Source organism: Phacochoerus africanus, chromosome 12 (assembly GCF_016906955.1).
Source record: "Phacochoerus africanus isolate WHEZ1 chromosome 12, ROS_Pafr_v1, whole genome shotgun sequence".
Lineage (NCBI taxonomy): Eukaryota > Metazoa > Chordata > Mammalia > Artiodactyla > Suidae > Phacochoerus > Phacochoerus africanus.
This window is the reverse complement of record NC_062555.1, coordinates 11,606,134-11,630,680: the sequence shown is the minus strand read 5'-3', so window position 1 is coordinate 11,630,680 and position 24,547 is coordinate 11,606,134. Positions and strand designations below refer to the sequence as shown.

Below are 24,547 nucleotides of genomic sequence, written 5' to 3'. Positions count from 1 at the left end.
TAGCATATATTCTCTACATAACATATATAGAGAATATATTATAACATATATGTTATGTATGCTATGTTATAATACAGAATATATCATATATACTATATATGTGTTATGTTTGTTATATAAATATGTTACATATATTCTATATATAGTCTGTATATAATATAGAGAACATGTTATCTATATTCTTCATGTATGTTATATAGAGAATATATTCTATGTTATGTGTTATATATTCTATATGTATGTTATATATAAATATTCTATGTGTATGTTTTATATATAAATTATATGTAATATATTCTATACTACATATAATTAGTTATGTAGATATATATAAAATATGATCAATGTACTCTTTTTTAGATTCTTTTCCTTTTGAGGTTATTAGGGAAGCCATTTCTGGTAAAAATTTGAGACATAATTTTATGACATTTGTGTAAAAGCATTTCTACAGTGAGCATTTCTACAGAGTAGACTGTATCTCACTTTATAATTTTCCAACTTGGGTAGAAGGTAGAACTAGTAACTACTGCTGACTCCTCTTTTCCTTTTAGTGATGGAGCCCCGATACCCCAGTCTAGGGTCTCCGTTTACGAGCCCCCCTTGCAGTTAGCTGTGGCCATGTGACTGGGTTTGTACCAATAGAATGTGAAAAGAAATGATATGTGTCATCTGGGGTCATCTCCACAGAACCCCAGGCGCGTGTCTATCTGTTCTCTCTTCATCTTAGCCTGTACTGGGCTGTGGACCTGGCAATGTTCTCAGTTGCAACTCTGCAGGCATAGCCCACACCCTAAGAGATCCAAAGCCACATGAGAGAAAGAACCTGGGTTCTTGAATGACCACATGGAGCACAATCTTTTCACTCACTCTGAGGCTCTTATTTGAGATAGAAATTAAAATTTATTTTAAGTCACTTTACTCAAGGGATTCTTGGTTACAAGAGCTTAGTTAACTAGCGCTGTCCCTCTTTGCCCGTATCAATTCAAGAGCAAGAATGATCTATCTTGTTTCCATTGTCAAATATAGAATGATCAACAATCAACACATTTCATATACATTTCCTTTAAATACAGTTCTCCCTGGTGGTTTTATTGCCGGGAGCTGGAACACAATGAGAGACTAAAGGAGCTGGGGGCAGCAAGGGTCCCAAAATGCAGGTATTTGTTTTAGTTGCATCAGCTAGATGGAAGGCATGTGCTCTCTTGCTGGGAAAAATAAAGATCCCAGCTTGGATTATAGTTCAAGAGGATCTCCCCACTTCACGGGAGCACCTTTACTCTCAGACAAAGTAGGACATTTTCTCAAGAAGTAGTTGCGATAAGCTGATGTTTTCCAAGAAGTACTTATTCATGACACTGAGCTCTGCACCACAGAACCTGGGGACCTGGACTCTAATTTGAGAATCTATGCACAAGATAAACACTTCTATGGTAAAATCACCTTAATAGGGTCCTTCCAAGTTTTTACGCTGAAACAAAATTACCTCCCATTGAGACTGCTAATGAGAGATGACTGAAGCATTCAGTGCTTGACAAATCAATCAGAAAACCTCTTAACTGGAATGGTTTCCTGTAATTGCTCTAGATCAGGGCCACAAACTTTTTTGTAACAGGCCAGATAGTAAATAGTTTAGGTTTTGCAGGCAACACACCTTCTCTGCTGTAACTACTCAACTTTGCCATTGTAGCATGAAAATGGCAATAGACAACCTTTAAACAAGCATGGCTGTGTTCTAATAAAAATTTATTGTGGACACCGAGATTTGCTTTTCACATAATTTTCACATGTCCTGAGACACTCTACTTGCTTTGATTTTTTTTCCAACAATTTAAAAGTGTGAAAACCATTCTTGGCTCACAGGATATATGCAAAGAGAAGGCAGGCCTGATTTGACTCCTGGACCCTAGTTTGCTGACTCCTGATCTAGATAATTAAGATCTAGAGGACATAATTCGTATTGATAACCACCTCTCAAAATAATCCAGCTGCATGTACAGAGCATAATCTCATTGTTTTTGCAAGAGGACTTTCAACTAGCCCATCCAGCAACTGTTGAATGATTTGGAAATTCATTACAAAGAAGAGGGGCTTGTTTGAGATTTGAGAATTTGCTACCGCTAAGAAGACCACACTTCTGACCTATACATGAGATCACTACCAAAAACGTCCTTTAATAGCACAGACTGTATCCAGAGCTTATCACCTTCTTCTTCAACTCACTGGCGTTGACTTGACCCATTACGGATAGAGTGATACCTGCTCATAAATTTCTGTGGTCTATAAAATATGGGTTACCCAGAACAGGATTAGAATATCTGAGAAAATATTCTCCAGTGTACACATATTTAACATAATCTTGTAGGAACTCTTCATTCCATCCCAGTGTTTCAAATAAGCTAGTATTCACACCTTACCTCCAAATCGTAACATAAAACTCTAGCTCAAATATTTACATTGGGAGTGCCCGTCGTGGCTCGGTGGGTAACGAATCCAGTTAGGAACCATGAGGTGGCGGGTTCGATCCCTGCCCTTGCTCAGTGGGTTGAGGATCCGGCGTTGCCGTGAGCTGTGGTGTAGGTCACAGACGCAGCTTGGACACTGAGTGGCTGTGGCTGTAGCGTACGCTGGTGGCTACAACTCTGATTAGACCCCCAGCCTGGGAACCTCCATATGCCACCGGAGAGGCCCTCGAAAAGGCAAAAAAAAAAAGACAAATATTAACATTTTAATTTCAAGGTAAACCTCGTTGCCACAAAAACACTTCAAGAAGTCTCAAGTGAAACACATTTCAAATATTTCAAATCCTCCGTCCCATAACTACTCCTGTGTTTTCTCTCATTTCATAGGATTTACATAGAACCAAAACCAAAACTCTTGAGTTTAACTATAACTCCTTCTTATCCCTTTCTAAACTGTCCTGGGTCACTAGGGACCTTGGGTCTTTCTGTCCAACACATCCACAGTCCCCAGGGCCTTGAAGTCCTTCTCTTGCTGGGAAAACTAGAGATGAGCAGAAATGATCCATCGGCCCTTCATCCCTTGGCCCAAAAATGGCACAGACTGGTCACATGACCTCACCCAGATGCAAGGAGCTCAGAAAATGTAACCTACCTATTTGGTAAGAAGAGAAACACGTGAATGTTGGTGAGTTCTTGGGCTCTTCACCACAACTTCTCTTCTGTAGTGATTTTAAAGTTTAACCACTGTTTAGCCTATTAATGTTCGTAGTGGTTAGTAATGTCTTTCTTATTTTTCTGTGTCTCCCTATTTTACACGTGATCAAGAATTTAGTGTATTGTTACTTCCCTTGCCCTTCTCATCTGCCACTTTCAATGTTTGGTTTATAAATTATATATAGTCGTTTTTACATAATTGACATCCCTAAATAGTTTCAATATTTACAATCAATTCTTAAACTTTTCTGGTCTTAAATTCTGGATCTTGATTCATCTTCTTGTCTTTTAGATAACACTGCTGGAAAATTTTTACAATTAAAGTTAAATAAATTGGGCTACATATTCTCTTAATTTTTGCCTAAATAAGAACGTTTCTACTGCCTTTCTCAATTTTACCTATACGAGAAATTCTTTCTGCTGTATTTGTGCATAAGTACTGACTTAGGTGTATGTGAAATTCTTGGATCAAAATATTTTCCCCCAAAGTTTCTAGAAATTTTTCTGTTGTCTTCCAAAGTTGATGTCCCAGAGAAGTCTAAAACATGCCTGACTTCTTTTCTTCTCTGTAGATGATCTTAGTGTTCAGTTGACTTTTGAAATGTCATAAAGCTCCATGCTATATCTGTGTTTGAATATATTGCCGTTATTTTGGCCAAAACTGTATTAATTGGTTCAATTTATAGACATAAACCTACATTCGGGGTTAGATTTTATGCGGCCTTTTTTTTGTTTGGGGTTGTTTTTTGTTTTTTTGTTTTGTTTTGTTTTGTTTTTTTGTTTTGTTTTGTTTTGTTTTTTTGCTTTTTAGGCTGCACATGCAGCATATGGAAGTTTCCAGGCTAGTGGTCGAATCAGAGCTACAGCTGCCGCCAGCCTATGCCACAACCACAGCAACGCAGGATCTGAGCCACATCTGCAACCTACACCACAGCTCACGGCAACACCAGATCCACGACCCACTGAGCAAGACCGGGGATCGAACCCACATCCTCATCGACACTAGTCAGATTCGCTTCCACTGCGCCACGACAGGAACTCCCGGGGTGTTTTTTATTTATTTATTTTTTCAATCCATGATTATTTATTCCATTTCTTTTTCAAGTGAATTAGATTTTTTTCATTCTCTCTCCTCAGTATCTAGAATTTTGCCCTTCACGGATTTCTTCTTCGTCCTTTTCCTCTTTCCTCTTTCCTATTGTGCGTTTTTACATCTGCCCTTTTCCGCTTCCGGTGTAGATTTTAACTCTGCCATTGCTTCTTATGTTCCCTTGCTGTCCTGTTTTAAGAAGATCATTTTATATTTCTGTCTTCATCTCTGGCTTTGCAGAGTTACAGGGACCTGCTTCATAGAGCCATCTTTTTCACAAAGATGTGTCCCCATACAGTGTCTTATAAAACTTCTGTCTCCCTGGCCTAGAAAGAGTACAGGAAAACCAGAGTCTGCCTTTGAAGGCTCCAGAGCAGGTTGCCCTCCTCTTAATGCCATAAGGAAGCTTGTGCCTCAAGTTTTTCTCTTTTATAAAAGAAAAAAATTACCCAGGCCCAGTTTCCACCCCTCCCTGGGGAGAGTGAGATTTGCCCAGCTCTTCATTCCAGCTATTTCCATTCTAACAGAATTCTCCTCTCAGAGTAACTCAAGGTCAGCCACCTTGAATTTTGCACTGGCCTGTGGAACCGAGGAGGTGTCTTCTGTTTCTTTGATGGTTCACTGGCTTCGAAAAAGTCCCCTGAAGTTTGAACAATGAAAAAAGAGACTCGTGTGCATGTACTGCTCCCAGAACATCTCAGAAGATGAGTAGGAATATGAAGACTGAGGTGTGTTTCTACGGTTTTTCTGGGTTTTGGACTCCACACCGTAACATCAATGAAGGAGGAAAGAGACGTATTGAAGCAGATGCTGGTGTGAGACACAGCGGTGCAGAAATCAGGCGTTTATGGCCTAGAGATGCTGCCTCTTTCTGGTTAGAAGCACCTCTGTCTCATGGAGTCAGTCGTAACCAGTGGAACTAAAGCAACATCGTTTTTTTTGGTTTTTGTTTTTCAATGCTGCACCCACAGCAAATGGAAGTTCCCTGGCCAGGAATTGAATTTGAGCCACAGCTACAGCAACTAGGAATCCTTGAACCCACTGTGCTGGGCCAGGGATCAAATCCATGCCTCCCCAGCAACCCAAGCTGCTGCAGTCAGATTCTTTTTTTTTTTTTCTTTCTTTCTTTTCTTTCTCTCTTTTTTCTTCTTTATTTATTTTTTCTTTCTTTTTTTTCTCTTTAAGGCCACACCCATGGCATATGGAAGTTCCCAGGCTAGGGGTCAAATTGGAACTGCAGCTGTAGCCTACACCACAGCCACAGCAACTCCAGATCCATGTCTATGACCCACACTACAGCTTGCAGCAACACCAGATAATTAACCTTCTGAGCGGGGCCAGGCCTCAAACCCCATCCTCATGGATACTAGTAGGGTTCATTACTGCTGAGCCACAGTAGGAACTCCTGCAGGTGGATTCTTTACCCACTGTGCCATAGCAGGAACTCCCTGAATCACCATATTGCCTTTCTTCTTGGGGCAACAGATTCGGTTCTGTTTCAGGGGGCCTGGCATATGGTGCACTGCTTAAAATGGGCATTTAGTGAAAGTTCGTCTAGAGATTGGCAAATGCTGTTTGTTCTTCTTGATCCTATAGTGTTTTCCCCAATATTTTCAAGATATGTGCCCAAGTATATTAATTGGAACTTCATAGAAGAGGTATCAGGCACATATAATAGCCCCCATAAAATCTATTTCAATTTCTAAGTAGAATTTGAAAGCACTTTATTAATAATATATCTTTAGGGCTTGAATTTCTAACCAGTCTGCTCACTTAACAAACATGAACTTCAAATCTAACACACTGTTTCTTTCTTTTTTTTTTTAATGGCCGCACCGCCAGCACATGGAGGTTCCCAGGCTAGGGGTCAAATCGGAGCTGTAGCCACTGGCCTACACTACAGCTCATGACAACGCCAGATCCTTAACCCACTGAGCGAGGCCAGGGATCGAACCCGCAACCTGACAGTTCCTAGTCGGATTTGTTAACCGCTGTGCCCCGACGGGAACTCCTAACACACTTTCTATTGTATCTTAGCTGCGATAAATTAACGAGGAATAGTAATGAAAGGCAGTAGAAAGCAATTGCAATGCCAAAAGGAACTTTTGCTCTCACAGAACCAGTGGCTTCGGTACACTTGAAGAATACTATCATTTAGGAAAATATTGATGGACATGAATAGCCAGCTCCTGACAGTGCATAATTATGACGTCATCATTAAAGGCGTATGCAATTTTCTGACATCAGAGAAAAGAAACATCTCAGGCCTCAGAGTTTTCCAAAGTAGTTGCTGAAGATCTTACTATAGGTTCTTTCAAAGTGATCGTGTAGTAAGAAATCAACAACAATTTAAAACAAAAAGATAAGTTTAATTAGATGAAAGGTAAGGACACTGTCGAGCTTAGTGTCTCATCAAGGAACCCATGAAATATATATAAGAAATTGAATTGTCTTTTCATAAATACTTAAGAAGTCAAGTGAGTGCCTGTCATGGTGCAATGGAAATGAATCCGACTAGTATCCTTGAGGATGCAGATTTCGATCCCTGGCCTTGCTCAGTGGATTAAGGATCCGGCGTTGCCGTGAGCTGTGGTGTAGGTTGCAGATGCAGCTCAGATCCTATGTGGCTGTGGCTGTGGTGTGGGCTGGCCACTACAGCTCCGATTCGACTCCTAGCCTGGGAACTTCACTAAAAAGCAAAAAAAAAAAAACCAGTCCACAAAAGGTCTATTTACATGATGGCCCTTTTATATCCCTAAAAAGCAGATTCACAAATACCCAGAATCTTTTTTACTTCATTTTGTTTTGTGTTGAGAGAGTTCTTTAGAATTCTTGGTACAAAAATGTATATACATTTGAAAATTGGAACTGAATTAAAAGAAATATATTGAGAGAGTGAAAAAAATGTTTAAAAGAACAGCAAATTAAGCAAACCAGCATTCCATTTTTATGGAAGACCCCCCCAAGATCATAATGAACAGAAGTTCTTAAAAGAAAATCAGACATTTCCCCAAACCGTATTCCTTTACATGGCTGTATGTTAAGATCTTATGTGGTAGAGACACTGTACTTCAATAACCATAAAGAGAAATGCCACCTTGTCCTTCCCATCCTTGCATAGCTGTTTAGCAGTTTTAACACAAGCTTTTACATACAGTTCCAGGAGACTCGTAAACCAAACCTCCCCTCCCCTAACCTAATACCAATCAAGATAGATCCTGCTTAAGATCCTCAAAAACAATGTCATGGAAGCAGAGTGGTATTCTTCTTTTTAAAGCATCATTGTAGGAAGATGATGAGAAGCAGAACTTAGCGCAAGAATGAAGAAATTGGGTACAAGAGGGAAAAGAAAATAATAGACTGGTCTTTGAAAGGATGAGGGTTGAGGAATTGATGAGTAATACCTGAGACAGGAAGTGACTGATTCTGGCATCCTTTATGAGCTGGTCTGCATCATAAAGATACAGTCAACCACGAGAAAAGGATAAGAGCCTTGATCAAAATTTAAGTATCATCCTCGGATCCCACTGAGCGAATCCTTAAGGAAAGCCTGCTTTATTGTTCTGCTGCATCAACAGTGTACACAATAGGCTCTCCCTCTAAACATTCTTCTGAGTATCACTTACCAGATTTTGTCAGCAGGTTTAAAAAATGCCTCAAGTTTTAGAATCTGTGTCAGGACACGCCTTTATCTGTATTGGCATTGATTTCTCTCTAGGATTGTTACTGATGAACAGAAGTTGTTCCTGGTACTGCATATTTTTCTTTCAGTTTCCTTTTCTTGAGTGTTGATGATTACTTGAATAATTATAAGTAACATAAATAAAATATTTAAGGGGAATTGAAAAGGTTATTTTCCGATGAAGGTAAGCGTCTATGCAAAGAAGTATGAGAATGGGTGGGGGAGGGTCAACTCTATTTAAAAAAAGTGAAATAAAATCCAGCACGCCTCTAAGGAAAGTTCCAGAAGCTTTCTTTTTCCCCTTCTAGAAATAGCTAATGAAGTTTGTCTCTCTGTCTTTTCTCCGGAGACCCTTTTATATCAGCTACATTTACAGTGTCCTGCGTTTATCGTTCACAGCTTTTCAAGATCTACAAGGTGATGTTGAATATTACACACTTTTTTGGAGTTCGGCCACCTCCAATGAATCTTTAAAAATTCTCCCAGACGTAAACTCGCATGTCATTGGCCACTTACATCCAAACACAGAGTATCGGATTTTTATCTCTGTGTTCAACGGAGTGGGCGGCATCAACAGTGAAGTACTGCGCGCAACCACGTGCGAAGGGGGTGAGTGCAGCTTTCAGGGGAGACTCGGCTTCAGAGACGCGAGGGAAATTGATTGATGCTCGCTGGGCTTGACATCAGTCATCCTTCCATTATAAAATTTCCGGCGTCGGAGGGAAGGGGGTCGGAGCTGAAATGCTTAAGTGCTGGCTGTCGTCAAGTGGCCGATCAATAAGTGGTCCCAGGGAGACAGCGGCGCGAGGCTCCAGCAATGGGGTGTGAGCCCAGTTTGGTCCTGTTCCTTTTCAGTGGGCGCTTAGTTTGGAGCTGAGTTCACGTCAATAAATGGTGACATTTAGAAACATTCTTTTATTTTATTTTTTTTTTAAGCGTTGCTCTCAGAAGCAGTATATTTTCAAAAGGACAGCCGAGCAACCGTGAGGCCCCTTCCTGAGTCACCAGCAATGGTCGGGGGAAGTTCAGCCACTGAGAAAAATTGCCTGTGACTCATTTCTAAGCCAGTTAGCAAGGGGGAGGAAGCAAGGGAAGCAACTTGAGAATCTGAAATGCGTGCGGAATGGTCTTTCTCATCTTTTTGGCTTTATAAAGTCTCATTATAAACATTATAATGTCATTACCTCCCAAGCAAGCGTTCCAGGTCATTAGCAGAGCACTTTGAGTGAGGAACCATTTCCCTTTGTGGTGCCAAAGGTTGACACCTTTTGTTTATAAAATAGAATGGATCAGAAGGACAATTTTTCAACTAGTTAAGATGAGTTCTTACGATAAAAATAGGTCCTTGCATAGTTATTTCTGACATGCTTGAATAATTGCGTAATTTAACGCCAAGCAAGATTTTTTTCTAATGTTAGATTTCATCATTACCTATGGTAATCAACATTCAAAATCATTTACATAATGACAATATTGCATTATTGCTTCATATTGCTCGAGTTACAAGCTAGCAGCATCAAATGATTTTTCACGTCCCACCAGCCCTGATGTGTTTGAGTTTCCTTTTTTGCTTAAGGAGCACATTTTCTTTCTTTTTCTTTCTTCCCCCCCCCCCCCCCCCGAGAGGTATGGAGTGAAGGGTGGGGAAAATGACAAATAATAGTTCCGTGTGAGTGGTGCAGATGGGTGAATAATTTATCATCACATCCCACTGGTCACATAGGATGGAAGATTAGCACTGTGCTGGTGGTATCAAGCATTTTACCACCAATTCCTATGGTTTCTTACTGAGAGTATAATCAGCCAATTTGCAGAGCGCCACAGACGGTGATAACTTCATCAGAGGAAAGCGGATCAGCACCAAACCCTTTGCGCAACTTAAATACCAGTCGGCATTTAGTTTCACGAGTGCTTTTTCAGAGACAGCTGGAGTTTATTCCGTTTCTTCCTTTCATTCTAGAGCCTCAGGGCATGCTTCCTCCAGAGGTTGTGATCATCAACAGGACAGCTGTACGTGTCATCTGGACAGCTCCTTCCAACCCAAACGGCGTTGTCACGGAATATTCTGTCTACGTCAATAACCGGCTCTACAAGACTGGCATAAATGTGCCTGGGTCTTTCATTCTGAGAGACCTGTCCCCCTTCACCATCTATGACATTCAGGTTAGAACCTTGTTTTTTGGTGGCTAAGCTTAAGGGTGTGTTAAATAAAACACGCTGGGTTGTGTCTCTTCCCTCTTGGTTATAGGCAAAGAGTTGTCTGCTGGGGGAAAGGAGAGACAACAGGGAAATGGATCGGGATTAAACCTCTTTGCTGCGGGCAAACACACGAGTCGCTGCAGAGGAGAGAATGGAAGCACGGAAAGGGGTGGTGATGAGAGTGGCGATGGCAATCTCCCTGGCAAGACGGAGCAGGTCACGGGTTTGCCACACCTCTCGCCAGGCAGCTTGCCTGCTTCCTGGGTCTTCTCCTGCTGACAGTAGACTCAGAATTCGCCTGTGAATGTGAAGACATTCTTTCTCTTCCCATTTCTTCTATTTACTAATTTAATAGCTGTAGGGACGTTAGGTAACCTCACTTCATATCAGTTGTCTCTTTTGTGAGAGAGAAGGACTAGGTGGCTTACAAACAACCCTCTGGCGTTCCCTTGTGGCGCAGCCGTCTAAGGATCCAGCGTGGTCACTGCCTCGGCTCTGGTTATAGGTGTGTCTCAGTTTCGATCGCTGGCCCAGAAACTTCACACCGCAGGTACAGGCCCCCCCCCCCCCAAGTAATACATTTAAAAAAAAAAATCCATCAACCCCTAGAATTCTGTCATTCTGAATGCAATGACAACAAAATAAATGAATATTACGTGGCAGACAAAAAAATTGAGATTTTATTTGAGGATGAAGTAAATATATCTGTTCCTCCCTCAGCAGATGTTTAACAACCGTCACTTATATGAAAGTAGTTGAATTTAAATTTTTGGCCCTCGGGCCTCTATGAAAATCCGATGACGTCAGGGCATGGTGCCCTAGAAAAATACTTATGTATTTATAGGACAAAAGTGAACACGCAATCTCAGAGAGTGCACTGACCATTTGAGACCCAACTTAGAGATCTCTTTGAGATGTACTGACCTTAAAATTAGAAATAGTGCAACGAATACTAAGGCACATAAAACGAGGACCTTTATCCCAAAGGAATTGAAAATCTTGTTCGCGTTCTGGAATAAAAAAACATTACAAAGCCAAATGCAAAAATTAATGATACAAACAGAGTGTTTCAGAAGCTCAAAGTTTATAGGGAAGTGTTGTAATTTAGTCAATTTTTAACCAAACTGCGATTTCTGCAGTTTACAAGAGCTTTGTAAATAACATGCAGGAGATGCCGAGCAAGGCCATTTGATTGACCCCTGGTTCTGTGCATTAAGTGCTGCCTCTAGTATTTTCACATCTCCTTCTTTCCCCTGCATTTGAGGGTGAGACATATACCTAATCATCTGGCTACAACCAATGCTTTAGCCCCTCCCACTGCCGGGCCTGGCTTCCTAAGACAATGACCTAAACAGGTATTTGGCAAAAAGAAGAAAAAGGCACATGGATCATTTTGTATCACATTCCATGATTTCAGCACCCGCTCCAGTTAGTAAGATGGACAGTGGATTCCTCTTTACCTTCCTGACTCTTAGCATGAATCTGTGTGTATGTGCAGATCATTGATTATATTATAAAAGAAAAACCGCTTTCAAAATAATACGACATGTAGCTTCCGGAACAAGGTGAGCATAGAAAAGTGAGGCAGGATGTGCTAGATTTTCCTCTTTGGGGCCCTGGTGGAGAAAACCAACGGAGGCTGCAAAAGGCAACTTACTCATTTGCTTTATCCGGATTCAGAATATATCCTGGGGGAGTTCCCGTCGTGGCGCAGTGGTTAACGAATCCGACTAGGAACCATGAGGTTGCGGGTTCGGTCCCTGCCCTTGCTCAGTGGGTTAACGATCCGGCGTTGCTGTGAGCTGTGGTGTAGGTTGCAGACGCGGCTCGGATCCCGCGTTGCTGTGGCTCTGGCGTAGGCCGGTGGCTACAGCTCCGATTCAACCCCTGGCCTGGGAACCACCATATGCCGCGGGAGCGGCCCAAGAAATAGCAACAACAACAACAACAACAAAAAAGACAAAAAGACAAAAAAAAAAAAAGAATACATCCTGGGGTTGAGATCGGTGGAGGCTATCCACACATAGCCAGCGCCAGCCTTCTGACCATGGAGCAAGGGTGACATTTAAGCGTTCCAGGCGTGATGTGCTGTGACAGGCTCGACTCAGACCTCCTGGCTAGTCCGTCATGGCCTGAGGCGAGTGCATTTTGATCAGATTTGGGACATAGAAACAGGGGAGGAGACGAAAGGCCGATTCAGAAGATCCAATACTTAAGTTTCATTGTTCATGTGTGGGATGTTCTTATTCTCGATACCTATTCTTTTGTAAAGCTCTTCGCAGTCCAGAAATACTGCACTTGAAATAGCTGGGCATCACTGGAAATTTGCGTGTCAAATGTCAACAGTGTTTACTATGATGTCAAAAATGATTTGGCTCCATTTAAAATATGTGCTCCATTGATATGCCTAATACTTAAAACTAAGATTCTCTAAACTAACCCCCTCGGTGAAATAGCCGTGGACTTTAATACAGACGTGTAACTGCACCCAAGTATCTATTTTCTTGAGCGAATCCTTGTACATATCCCATTTTAAAGGAGATGATCATTTTACTTTTTGATTCAGTGTTATCTCTATTTAATATCAATATGTAAACTTTTTTTTGTCTTTTTGTCTTTTCAAGGCCACACCCACAGCACGTGGAGGTTCCCAGGCTAGGGGTTGAATCAGAGCTACAGCTACTGGCCTATACCACAGCCACAGCAATGCTGGATCCAAGCTGTGTCTGCAACCTACACCACAGCTCACGGCAGCGCCGGATCGTTAACCCACTGAGCAAGACCAGAGATCGAACCCGAAACCTCATGGTTCCTAGTCGGATTTGTGTCCACCGCGCCACAACGGAAACTCCAATATGTAAACTTTTATATTTATATTTCATTCTCCTGTTACACAGTATCACTGTAACACCAGGAATATGCCCCAAAGATGGAGACTTGAAATGTTGCATTAGTAAGAAAGTGAAAGAGAATGACGCATTGCTCCAAAGTCACAGTAAAAGCTTTCTGGAGAATCATTTCAATACCCCTGGGTAGTTCAGAACTTAAAGCTATGCTTATTATTTAGATAAGACAATAGGGTACAGTAAAACCTGAATCAGGTATTTCATATCTTATCAGCTCGATCATATTCTCTGACTTCTCTGATCCCCTCGCAACAATTGAAAATTCCTGAAAATGGAGTTGTAAAAATTCAATACAATAATTTGGACGAGTTCCCATGATAATATTTGGCACACAAAAAATTCCTTTGACTTGATTTTGAGTTCTCTCACTATGTATCATATAGTCAAATATTTCCCAGTGTGCGTGAAGTTTTATGGTTATTAATTCTATTCCAGTAAGCATATTTTAGGTTCATCTACCTATAAGTGGTTTGCAGTTTCATTGGGGGTGCTCAGAGTGAAGAGCCTTGACAGTGTTTAAATCTCTACTAAATACCAGCTCCAAATACAACACAGCCCCCATAAATCACACAACTTAAACAGCATTATTACAATATGTCTCAGCTCCCGTGTAGATGCAAACCGCCCCGGGAACAAAATGATACAGCCCCTCAATGCAATGAATATCACGTTGGTCTTTCATCAAATGCCAGTGGAAACTCAGAGACCTGCTTTGCTTCAAAGCTCAGTATGAGTGTTTAAGATTCATCAGTCCGTATCTGGGGTCCCTCCTCCATTTATGTATTAGATGCTAGAAGTAAATTAGTCCTGGGATGAGTACATTGCTCTTTGGTGTGTCTTTCGATGGGGAGCAGAAGGGTGTGGCTTTGTGGATGCTCCAGAAGCAAAATCCCTTGTCCGTTCATTTGTCTCTCCTCCCTCTTCCTGAATGTGGTCCTTCTGTGTTATAAAGGCTTGATGAACCTATCGCTAATCTTTAGTTCTTCCACCCTCCTCTGTTTTTATTCAGATTAGGTGGCAGAATTAAAGGGTGAATGATGATTTTCTGCTGTGATTAAGGTAAAAACACAATTGCAGCCGGAACAAATGGATATAAAATAGCTCAGCCATAATGGAAGCCTTTCCTGGACCTCATTTTTCTTCCATTAGACGTGAGCATTTAGGCTATTTGTTGTCAAGTGTCCAGACTTCCAGAAGATATCATCATGACCCTACCTGGTTATAGATCTAGAGGGCAGTAGGCAAGCGATAACGTATTATGCTCGCAACCTGTCACCTAAGCATCTTCCATTCTGTTAACTGTGCTCTAAGTAGATTGATACGCCCGTTTCCGTCTGAATGGTAGGAACCAGAAAGGAAACATCACCATTTTAATCATCAGATCAATGGTCCTGAGCTCATTTTCTGCACTCTATTTTGAGCTTGTCCCACTGGACTCAATTGACATAAAAATTAATATTTATTAAATCCCAAGACTCCATGTAGAACTTGAAGGGTCTCCTGTGAAGTGGGGGTAGGCGGGGCTCAGTCCAGCAGCAGCCTGTATTTTGAAAGTAGGTGCACTTATTCTTTGCTCAACTAACGCTTGCAGGTTGAAGCCTGCACACAATACGCCTGTGTGAGAAGCAACGGAACCCAGATCACCACCGTGGAAGATACTCCAAGGGATATACCAGCCCCCATGGTTCGTGACATCACTTCCAGGTACAAATACTTGTCAGTGAATCTGAAGAACTGATCAAAAGCAATGAAAATAAAAATAAAAATAAAAATCAAAGGTATCGCCCCAGCCCTGACAATCTCGTTGAGTCACACCGTAAATCTGTGTGTAAATCAATTTTTTTTTTCATGAGGTGTTGATCTTCAGTGGACATGTCCCCTCCCATTTAAGCTTTAATTTCCCCGATTGCTCGGCCTTACTGCCCTTTGGTTGGTAGTGTGTGAAGAAGTGCCAAAATGCGTGGAAGCATTCCTTTACTTAAATGTGTCCTTCAATAAATCCTTTTGAGGCAAATAATACAATTTTAATTAGAATGACTACCTTCTAACTGAATCTCTTTGAAAAATTAGATTTACATCTATCAGATTTTCCTAAAGCTAGACATGCTTTAAAATAGAGAAGAAGTTCCCGTCATGACGCAGCAAAAATGAATCTGACTAGGATCCGTGAGGATGCAGGTTCCATCCCTGGCCTCTCTCAGTGGGTTAAGGATCCAGCATTGCCATGAGCTGTGATGTAGGTCGCAGATGCGGCTCAGATCTGGCATTGCTGTGGCTGTGGTGTAGGCTGGCAGCTGCAGCTCTGATTGGACCCCTAGTCTGGGAACCTCCTTATGCTGCGGGTGCAGCCTTAAAAAGACAAAAGACCAAAAAAAAATGATTAGAGAAGATAAATCATTGGATAACCATTACCAGTGTTATCAAATTCTTTAGAGAATCCCTTTGTTTTTCTGTATACTGCTGTTGCTGAGCAATGACTTTAGTTTGAAAGTAAGCCTCTTTTTAATTCAAAATTGGCAAGAAGAATAGATTTAGCACCAGGGTTCCCAAGCCAAAAGTGAAATGAAATTTTGATCTCTCTGCACCAAGTTGGGGCTATGGAAAGAAATCTGAGTATTACCGTATCATACTTTTGCCCTGGCCAAATGAATCACCCTTCATCTATGGAAACTCACACACGCACACCCACAGGTACACATCTGCACATGGGCATCAATAATCAATCTTATAAAATATTTCAGTTCTGAAGGATTCCTTTATAATATACTGAAATTTCTAGATCTTTTTTTTTTATCAGTTTTAAAATACCTGTACTGATTTGGGGAACTAGTAATTAAAATAATTAGAAAAACTGAAGTAATTGGATTCTTAGATGTTCAGGGCAAAAGTCACATCCTGTCTTCTTGAGTACATATCTATCATACTCACACACACACACACACACACATCCCACACCCCAGGTGCACGTGTGCACAAGGACTGAAATAATCAGTAATCAATCTGTTGATATCTACCTAATGCGGGACATGTTAATTAATTGATAATCCCCTTGGCAGATTTTTCCTACCTATCCACAGGATTGCCTGCCTTCCAGGGAGGAAATAGTTAAGTCAAAGGGGAACAAAAGACCTTTCTGTATTTTTTCAACAAATGTATTTTTGGCTATAATAATGTAAGAGACAAAAGTAATACAAAGAAGTATAAGACAGTTCTAAACTTTCATGGTTCCAGTCTGCCGTGGGAGATACTGCCCTAACCAGATGTTGGCAGAACGATGTGAAAAACACACCAAGAACAGTTATAAGGTGCAAGACGTGCATCAGGAAAAAAATACCAAATGCTACCCATGATTATCAGTGAAGGCAACGCGAAAGATGTGACATAGGAATTCATTCTTAAAGAACTCAAGGAAGTACAGGGAGTGGGTGGATGGCACCTCTCTTGTCTGTTAGCATCACCATGACTCAAACCCAGGTGAATGGCATAAGGAAATATGTCTTAGATGACATACTTATATGGAGCTAAAAATAATAAGCTCTTTTAGAAATTGAGCAAATGCCCATGCGTGACTCTATTTCTAAGGTATTTTTAAGAAGATTCTTACATATGATAACAGAGAAGAAACATTTTTAGTTGTGGTTAAAGATTGCTTCTCCTCAAATACATTAAATTGATGGCAAAAAAAGGGGGGGGAGTATTAGACCACTAGAGCAAGGAAAATGACAATGCAGGCAACAACAGAAGAGAGATTTTAACACAATTTTGAAAGCAATATTTGGCAGGAGAGTCAAATGACTTTGTACAGGGGTGAAATTTACAACCAAGTGTTGGTTGGCGGAGGGAGATGATGACACAAAACAAACTAATGTGCCCTGCAGAGAATCTCAGCCTCTGAGCACTTAACAAGCTTTCAGGCTTGGTGTTCAGGGCATAAGGTTCAAAGCTGAAATGTCGAGATTAGCCAAGAGTCTTTACAACCTGTAATTAGTCAGGGTTCTCCAAAGAAACAGAACCCCAAATAAAGACCCAGGAAAGGTAGAGGTGTAGTTCCAGTCCAAATTCAAAGTTGGGAGACTCAGGGGAGCCCATGATGTAAATTCTAGTCCAAGTCTGAGGGCAAGAAAGGACTGATTAGATCAAGCAGGCAGAGAGAGGGAAATCGCCCTTCCCTCACCTTTATATTCGCTTCAGACCGTCGACTGATTAGATGATGCCCACCTACATGGTGGAGAGCAATCTGCTCCACTGAGTCCACGGACTCAAATTCTGCATTCAAAATAAAAAACCTTTTCATCATATCATTCCATTCTTGGTCAAATATCAGTTATATTCTGGATTAGAAGAGAGGCACTTTGGAGTTCCCGTCGTGGCGCAGTGGTTAACGAATCCGACTAGGAACCATGAGGTTGCGGGTTCAGTCCCTGGCCTTGCTCAGTGGGTTAAGGATCTGGCGTTGCCGTGAGCTGTGGTGTAGGTTGCAGATGTGGCTTGGATCCCGCGTTGCTGTGGCTGTGGCGTAGGTTGGCAGCTGTAGCTCCAATTCAACCCCTAGCCCAGGAACCTCCATATGCCTTGGGTGTGGCCCTGAAAAACAAAAATAAAAGAGCCAAAAAAAAGAGTCACTTTAAGACATATGAAAAGAAAAAAAATGTAGATTCTATTAAAAACTGACAATAAAAATGAAAATCAATACATCAATATTAAAAAAAACTGACAAGGATATGAAGAAACCACCCCATTTTAACAATGAATTAAACTTCTGAAAATATTGTGGGTTTCCTAAATTTGTTTATTTTTAATTACTTTTTTTAATTTGTTTTTTTAATTTACATGTAACGAAATACACCTTTTTTTGGTTCACAGCTCTATGAATTTTGACAAATACATAGAGTTGTGAAATGCCTACAATCAAGATATAGTGCAATCTCATTATATCAAAATATGTCTTCACAACTGTCCCCTTCATAGCCGGTTGTCTCCACTCTGCACCAAAGTGAGCAAACACTATTCTGTTCTATTGTCTATAATTTTACCTGTTTCATATTGTTATATAAGTGGAATTATACAGTATGCAGCAAGGTAAGCCTGGCTACTTTTACTTCAGGTAGGATTTAAGATTCAACCTTGTTACTGTACATATCAATAGTTGGTTAATTTTTGTTACTGAATATCATTCCATTTGATTTATACCTAACTTTTTTGGGAGTTGCTACTGTTAATGGTTCTTCAAAAGCACTGACATCCAATTTTTTTTTTTTTTCAGGGCTGCACTTGTGACATATGGAAGTTCCCAGGCCAGGGGTTGAATTGGAGCTGCAGCTGCCAGCCTATACTAGAGTCAAATCAGAGCCGCATCTGCCGGTCTACACCACAGCAATCTGAGCCACTTCTGCGACCTACACCATAGCTTGTGTCAATGCCAGATCCTTAACCCACTGAGCGAGGCCAGGAATCAAATCTGCATCCTCATGGATACTAGTCAGGTTCTTAACCTGCTGAACCACAATGGGAACTCCAAAATCCAATTGGTTATTGCTAGGGTGAAGTAACACAATTTTGGTTATTGTGAGAAGAATGTTGAAATCTCCAAATATAATTGGAACGAGTCAAGGACATCCACCTTATGGAACTAGCCAAGGCAATGAGGCAGGAAAAAGAAATAGAAGACATATAGATTGCAAAAGAAGTAAGAAATCTATGCAGATCCAAGGAATCTACAAAAAATTCTTAACACTCATCATGCGTTTAGCAAGGTTGCTAAATACTAGTTCTGCTTTGACTCACAAATTATTTAGAAGGGGTTTAATTTCCAAATATTTCGAGGTTGTTCAGGGATGTTTTAGATGAATTTCTAGTGCCATTCTGTTCATCTGAAACACTGTTTTGTGATTTCTTCTTTCGAATTAGTTAAGGTTTATTTCATGGCCTGTAATATGATCTATCATGGTAAATATTCTGTGTGTACTTGAGAATGTGTATTCTGCTATTGTCAGAACATTTTATAAATGTCAATTAGGTCAAGTTGAGTGATAGTGAAGTTCAGGTCATCTGTACACTTAATGATTTCCTGCCTGGTTGTTCCATCAATTATTGTGAGAAGAATATTGAAATCTCCAAATGTAATTGGGGTCTTATCTATTTCCTTGATGGAACTATCAGTTTTCGTCCATGTATTTTGATGCTTTATTATTAGGCGCAAACACATTTAAGATTGTTATGTCTTGGTAAATTGACCCTTTTACCATTGGGTAATATCCCTTTTTCTTCCTGACAGTTTTCTTCTCATAATATCATTTGTCTAATACTGATATGACTACTCCCATTTTCTTTGGGTTAATGTAATTCTGAGTGATTTTGGATTATTTCCTGCAAGTTTTTTAATATCGGATTGTGATCATCTGAGTCCTGTTAAGAAGGCTGAAGTTTCTTAGTTGGCCAGAATAGCTCAGCTGACAGAGCATTAGACTGAAGAAGGTTGAAGTTTCTGTTTGTTCAGCAGGTGATCAAATGGTTAGCAGAATTCTGTCTTGGCGTATGTGGTCAGTGGCTCCATAGTAGCACTTGTTTTATCAAAAGCTTCATTTGCTGCTTTGAGTCTGTCCCATGCATGTACTTCTCAGTGGCTACTCTGATACCTGGTTGGAGGATTATGCCATGCTGCAGATGTCACAGTCTCTGCTGCAGGGCTCAGATTTCCTTTGCCCATGAGACCACCAAGCACGCTCAGTGTAGAGTGGAGTCAGGATTCGTGTTGGTCCGCACACAGAATTAGTAGACCACCTGGCTTTCTCTTCTCTGAGAATCCCTCCATGTTTTTCAGATGCCTTGGACTTCCCTTCCCAGCTCATTGGCTAGAAAAACATGGTTTCCCTTGGAATTTTAGCCTCTCAGCTTAGCTCACAGTTTTAATACATAGGATTGGGGTTGGGGTGGAGGGGCAATAAGACCAGAGAGAAAATAGAGTGGAAAAAAAAAATATATAAACCCAAGCCGGGGGTTTTCCTGCCACACATTCTTTGAACTGCAGGGGTGGTTCCTCTGGTCAGAAAGCTAGATTTTTCTGAGGGTTCTAGATTCTTTTTTGGCAAGGACTGCCATAGTGCAACTCCTTGGCTGGAGTCATCCTCAGAGCAGGACCCAGAGGGAAAAAGAGAAAATGAAATGAAACAGGGATTTCCATCACACTGTCTGGCTTGCAAAGCCGTTTTGCACTCTGGGCAGAAGGACTGGGTTCCCCTCGTAGATTTTGCCCAGGGCATGGCTCCACAATGGAGCTGCTTTGAGGTTAAAGATGGGAGACCACAAAGGTGGGGGGAACAATAGGCAACTCACCCTATAATGTTTGCTCAAGTTTGCTCCCCACCCCCGCCCCGATCTGCCTCTATGATCAACTTTTCAGAGTCTTTTGGTGGTTGCTTTTTATAATTTGAGCAGATACTCCCCACCCACTCCCCTCCCCACTTTTTTAGGGCCACACCCAAGGCATTTGAACGTTCCCAGGCTAAGGGTCAAATCATAGCTACCGCTGCCGGCTTGCACCACACCCACAACACGAGATCCAAGCTGTGTCTGTGACCTACACCACAGCTCCTGGCAACGCCAAATCCTTAATCTCCTGAGCGGGGTCAGGGATTGAACCCACAACCTCTGGATACTAGTCAGGTTTGTTACTAAGCAGAATTTTTAGCAGTAATCAATGGGAGAGAAAGGCTATCACGGGCTTTCTCCGTGTTGACCAGCATAGAAAATCCCTCTCCTCCATATTTTTCTTTAGTTCAATGCCGTGGGCATCTTTCTTTTCTTTTTCAGTCCAAGATCTAACAAAAAACTGATGGAAATCATTCACAACCAGATATTGGCATGTACAGACTTTCCTTTCTTAAAATGATCTATTGTAGCATGGCAACATGTTCCAAAGGCAAGACTCTAATGAGCAGATACAGGCTGCCAAGCCATTAATCAAAATTACACTAACACCAAAGCCGTTAGCCTCCTGTGTGCATGTTATTGTTTGTGTAATTTCATTATTCTTCTGGCAGTGTATACTTGTTAGTTACATTTCTATTTTGGTTTAAGAAAATCTCTTTTATATTAGCAACATGCAAAATCAAGTGTGAAATCCTTCCAGATGGATGTCAGTAGACTGGGTTTGCTTCTACAACCACTTGAAATATTTTGGTTTCTACTACAATGTATATTCTTTGGATTCTTTGTTTATTCTGGGGAAAACATAGGAGTGGGAAAATTTCAACTCTCCATATATTTTAATAACATATACCAGTAGTCTGGAGTTCCCGTCGTGGTGCAGTGGAAATGAATCCGACTGGGAACTACGAGGTTGCGGGTTCGATCCCTGGCCTCGCTCAGTGGGTTAAGGATCTGGCGTTGCCATGAGCTGTGGTGTAGGTTGCAGACGCAGCTCAGATCTGGCGTTGCTCTGGCTGTGGTGGAGGCTGGTGGCTACAGCTCCGATGAGATCCCTAGCCTGGGAACCTCCATATGCCACAGGTGCGGCCCTAAAAAGACAAAAGACAAAAAAAAAAGCAAAAAAAAATATACCAGTAATCTGCCAGCCTGTTTTCTTATAATCTCGGAGCACAGCATCTTTGTCTTCGGCCTCAGCCTTTACCTCGCTTCTGACTACATCATCTTCAGCACAACCACTCACGCGCGTTTTTTCCATTCTGCATGAACCGAAGGTCCATAGCCTGCCGATGTGGAAAGAGCAGATGACCCCGTCTGCTTTTATAAGTTCCTCCTCCAGAAACTGTTTCTACATCACATTCTGCATACTTGTCATATTCTTACCAGCTGCTTCTCTGTCCCCAAAGGATGCTAACGACGGATCGATAGCCCAGACATGTCTGGCCGTGGCCTACACGTGCCCTGGGTAGTTCATTTATTTGCCTTGGTGGATTTGCTAGAGTGGAATTTAATCAATAGCTAATTCATTAATTCTGGTCCTCGAGAGTGGCGAGCGTGTGCTGGGTGGAGAGGGGGCTGGCTCCGGCGTTGATGGGACGATGACAAACACTGCGGACCACAGCGTCCCTGGGAACCAGGCTGCCTCTGAAGCGGTCGTAGTCGTTCCCCGGAAGGGGATGAGCGAAGAAAAGAACATAAACAAGGAAGGGCTGTCACTGCCTGACTGCTAGTGCTTCACGACGCGTGATTTCCAGGCATGAGGCTCGAGGGGAAGCAGAGAGAGAACTCATATCACGTTCCGCGTAGCCTTTTGTGGGCACGATGACAGTGTTCGCAGGTCCAGCTCAGGTTGGGGCCGTGTGACTGATGAGAAATTCAAGGCACAACGTCTCTGTAGCCTTCACAAATAATTGTTTAAAAATTTGCCTCGAGCTCCTGAGTGATATAAATGATATTTTTATACACCGACTTCTCGGAAGTCCTTTATGAGAGCAGCACAGGCTCTGTGTCACTAAATGAAGGTTAAACTGTTACTATAATGTAGCAGCCCCTCTCTCTTTCTGAAGGACTTAGCTTGGACTTGACGATGGCATGAGAGGTCATAGCTTGTGGAAAAAGAATTTTCCCCTCTATGCCTCAGCAAATTTGAGGTGAAACGACAAGAAGTCTATGTTTTTATGCTCTGACGTTGGATATCAGGAAATCTCCTCTCTCGCTATTTTCTCTCTCTGATTTTTTCAGTGGCTGATAGCTTGAATATTAAAGTAATAATTTGACAGTTAAAAAAAATTTAAGAAGTTCCCATTGTGGCGCAGTGGACACGAATCCAACCAGGAACCATGAGGTTGGGGGTTCAATCCCTGGCATCGCTCAGTGGGTTGAGGATCCAGCGTTGCCGTGTGGGTGGTATAGGTCACAGACGTGGCTTGGATCCTGTGTTGCCATGGCTGTGGTGTAAACGGGTACTGCCCCTCTGATTTGACCCCTAGCCTGGGAACGTCTATATGCCACCAGTACAGCCCTAAAAAGACATAAAAAAAAAAAGCTATGTTATATTTTATTTTTCTTTTAAAGGGAGGTGTTCCCTGGTAGCTTTGCAGGTTAAGGAGCCAGCAGTGTCATTGCTGTGGCTCAGGTCCCTGCTGTGGCATGGATTAAATCCCTGGCCCCAGAATTTCTGCATACCATGGCACAGCCAAAAGATGAAAGGGAGAATGCTGAGCTGTAGCTGTAGAATGTCAAAGCATGCCTTCACCCATTGTCTAAACTCCCCTCCCTTCTTGCCAATGTGGACACCTTTTAATTTGGACTGGAATTTTCTGTTTGGCTCTTCGAGTGCTAGGAGAAGACCTCTGGAAGGAGATCATTCAGATTCTGTTCAGCGCTGTTGTCCATATCCAGTCAGTAGTCTTTTTGGTCATGAGAGCGTTCAGGAATGTATTCTTTGCATGGCTAACGCGCTCTGATTCTCAAACGCATGCGAATACGGAGCTTGTTCTTAAGACTCCACCCTCGCCAAGGCCACTCTCTCATCTCCCTCCTTTCCCAAGTGCCTTCTAATGTCTCCACTTTTGCAGCTCCCAGAGAGGGAGTTCCATCACCGAGGTTTGGAGAGCCTTTTGCACGCAGCTCAGCAAAATTCAGTTTTTCCTCCCAAGTCACTTTGGTCTTTATCCCCAGCTCCCTAAACACACCTTGGTTTCTTGCCCTGGTTTCATTCCAAATCCATTCATTGCGTGTCTCATGGTTTTCATCACACTCGTGTCTCAAAACTCTCTGGCCCTGTTTTCTCCCTAAGCTTTTCTCCCGCATATGTAGTTGTCTGTTGACTTTCTGTAGTGACAGCCACCATCACATCCATAACCTCAAGCCTCAAGCCTGACTCCTCTTTTCCAGCATCAGCTGCTTCAACTGAACCACCACTTGCCTGTGATCACAGACACATATAGCTTTGATTTTCTTAATCCCCTGATATCACTAAGTAGCAGTATTAGTGCATTTGGAGCAATTTCTCATATCCGTTCCTCTGCTCCATTTCTACCACCACAACCCTAGGTCATGCTTTATTCATGTAAGTTTCTGGAGCTGTCTCAATTCCATGAGCTGTAAGGAGGAGAGAGGCTTTAGTATCTGCCTACTGCTTGCTGCCCTCAACATAATCTTAGGAGGACTTTTAAATCATTTTCAGTTACGAGTCTTACTTTAGTAATTAAGATTCATGATCAAGTATATTACAAGTTGGTTCTCTTACCAGCAACATATTTAAGCTCACCTGTAGGTCAAAGATTCCACCATTGCAGAGGCTCGGACCTCATCCCAAGTTCACCCTTTCTCTCCTCCTTCTCTTTCTCATCTCTTCCTGCTCAACCAAATGTGTGAGTCCCAGGGTTGGTATTTTACTGCCATCACGGGGTATACATCAAAGCCCTCCGTGTGGGAGGCGCCATTTTTTGGACAACTGTACCTTTTTCTGGAGAAGACTCACAAGGACCCCCACAAAGTCAAATTCCCTGACACGACTGTTGCCCTCTGCAGCTGATCTGTGGTGCCACCAGAGCAGACTATCCCAAAG

General features: G+C 41.8%; 1 protein-coding gene across 1 annotated transcript in view; it reads left to right on the top strand.

The window, feature by feature from the left end:
• The window catches only part of USH2A (usherin), an 811,661-nt gene that overhangs the window by 536,564 nt on the left and 250,550 nt on the right, over positions 1 to 24,547 (top strand). The window contains exons 44-46 of the mRNA XM_047754984.1: positions 8,345 to 8,554; positions 9,906 to 10,108; positions 14,642 to 14,754. Of these exons, the coding sequence (XP_047610940.1) occupies positions 8,345 to 8,554; positions 9,906 to 10,108; positions 14,642 to 14,754 (526 nt within the window). The remainder of the gene's footprint in view (positions 1 to 8,344; positions 8,555 to 9,905; positions 10,109 to 14,641; positions 14,755 to 24,547) is intronic.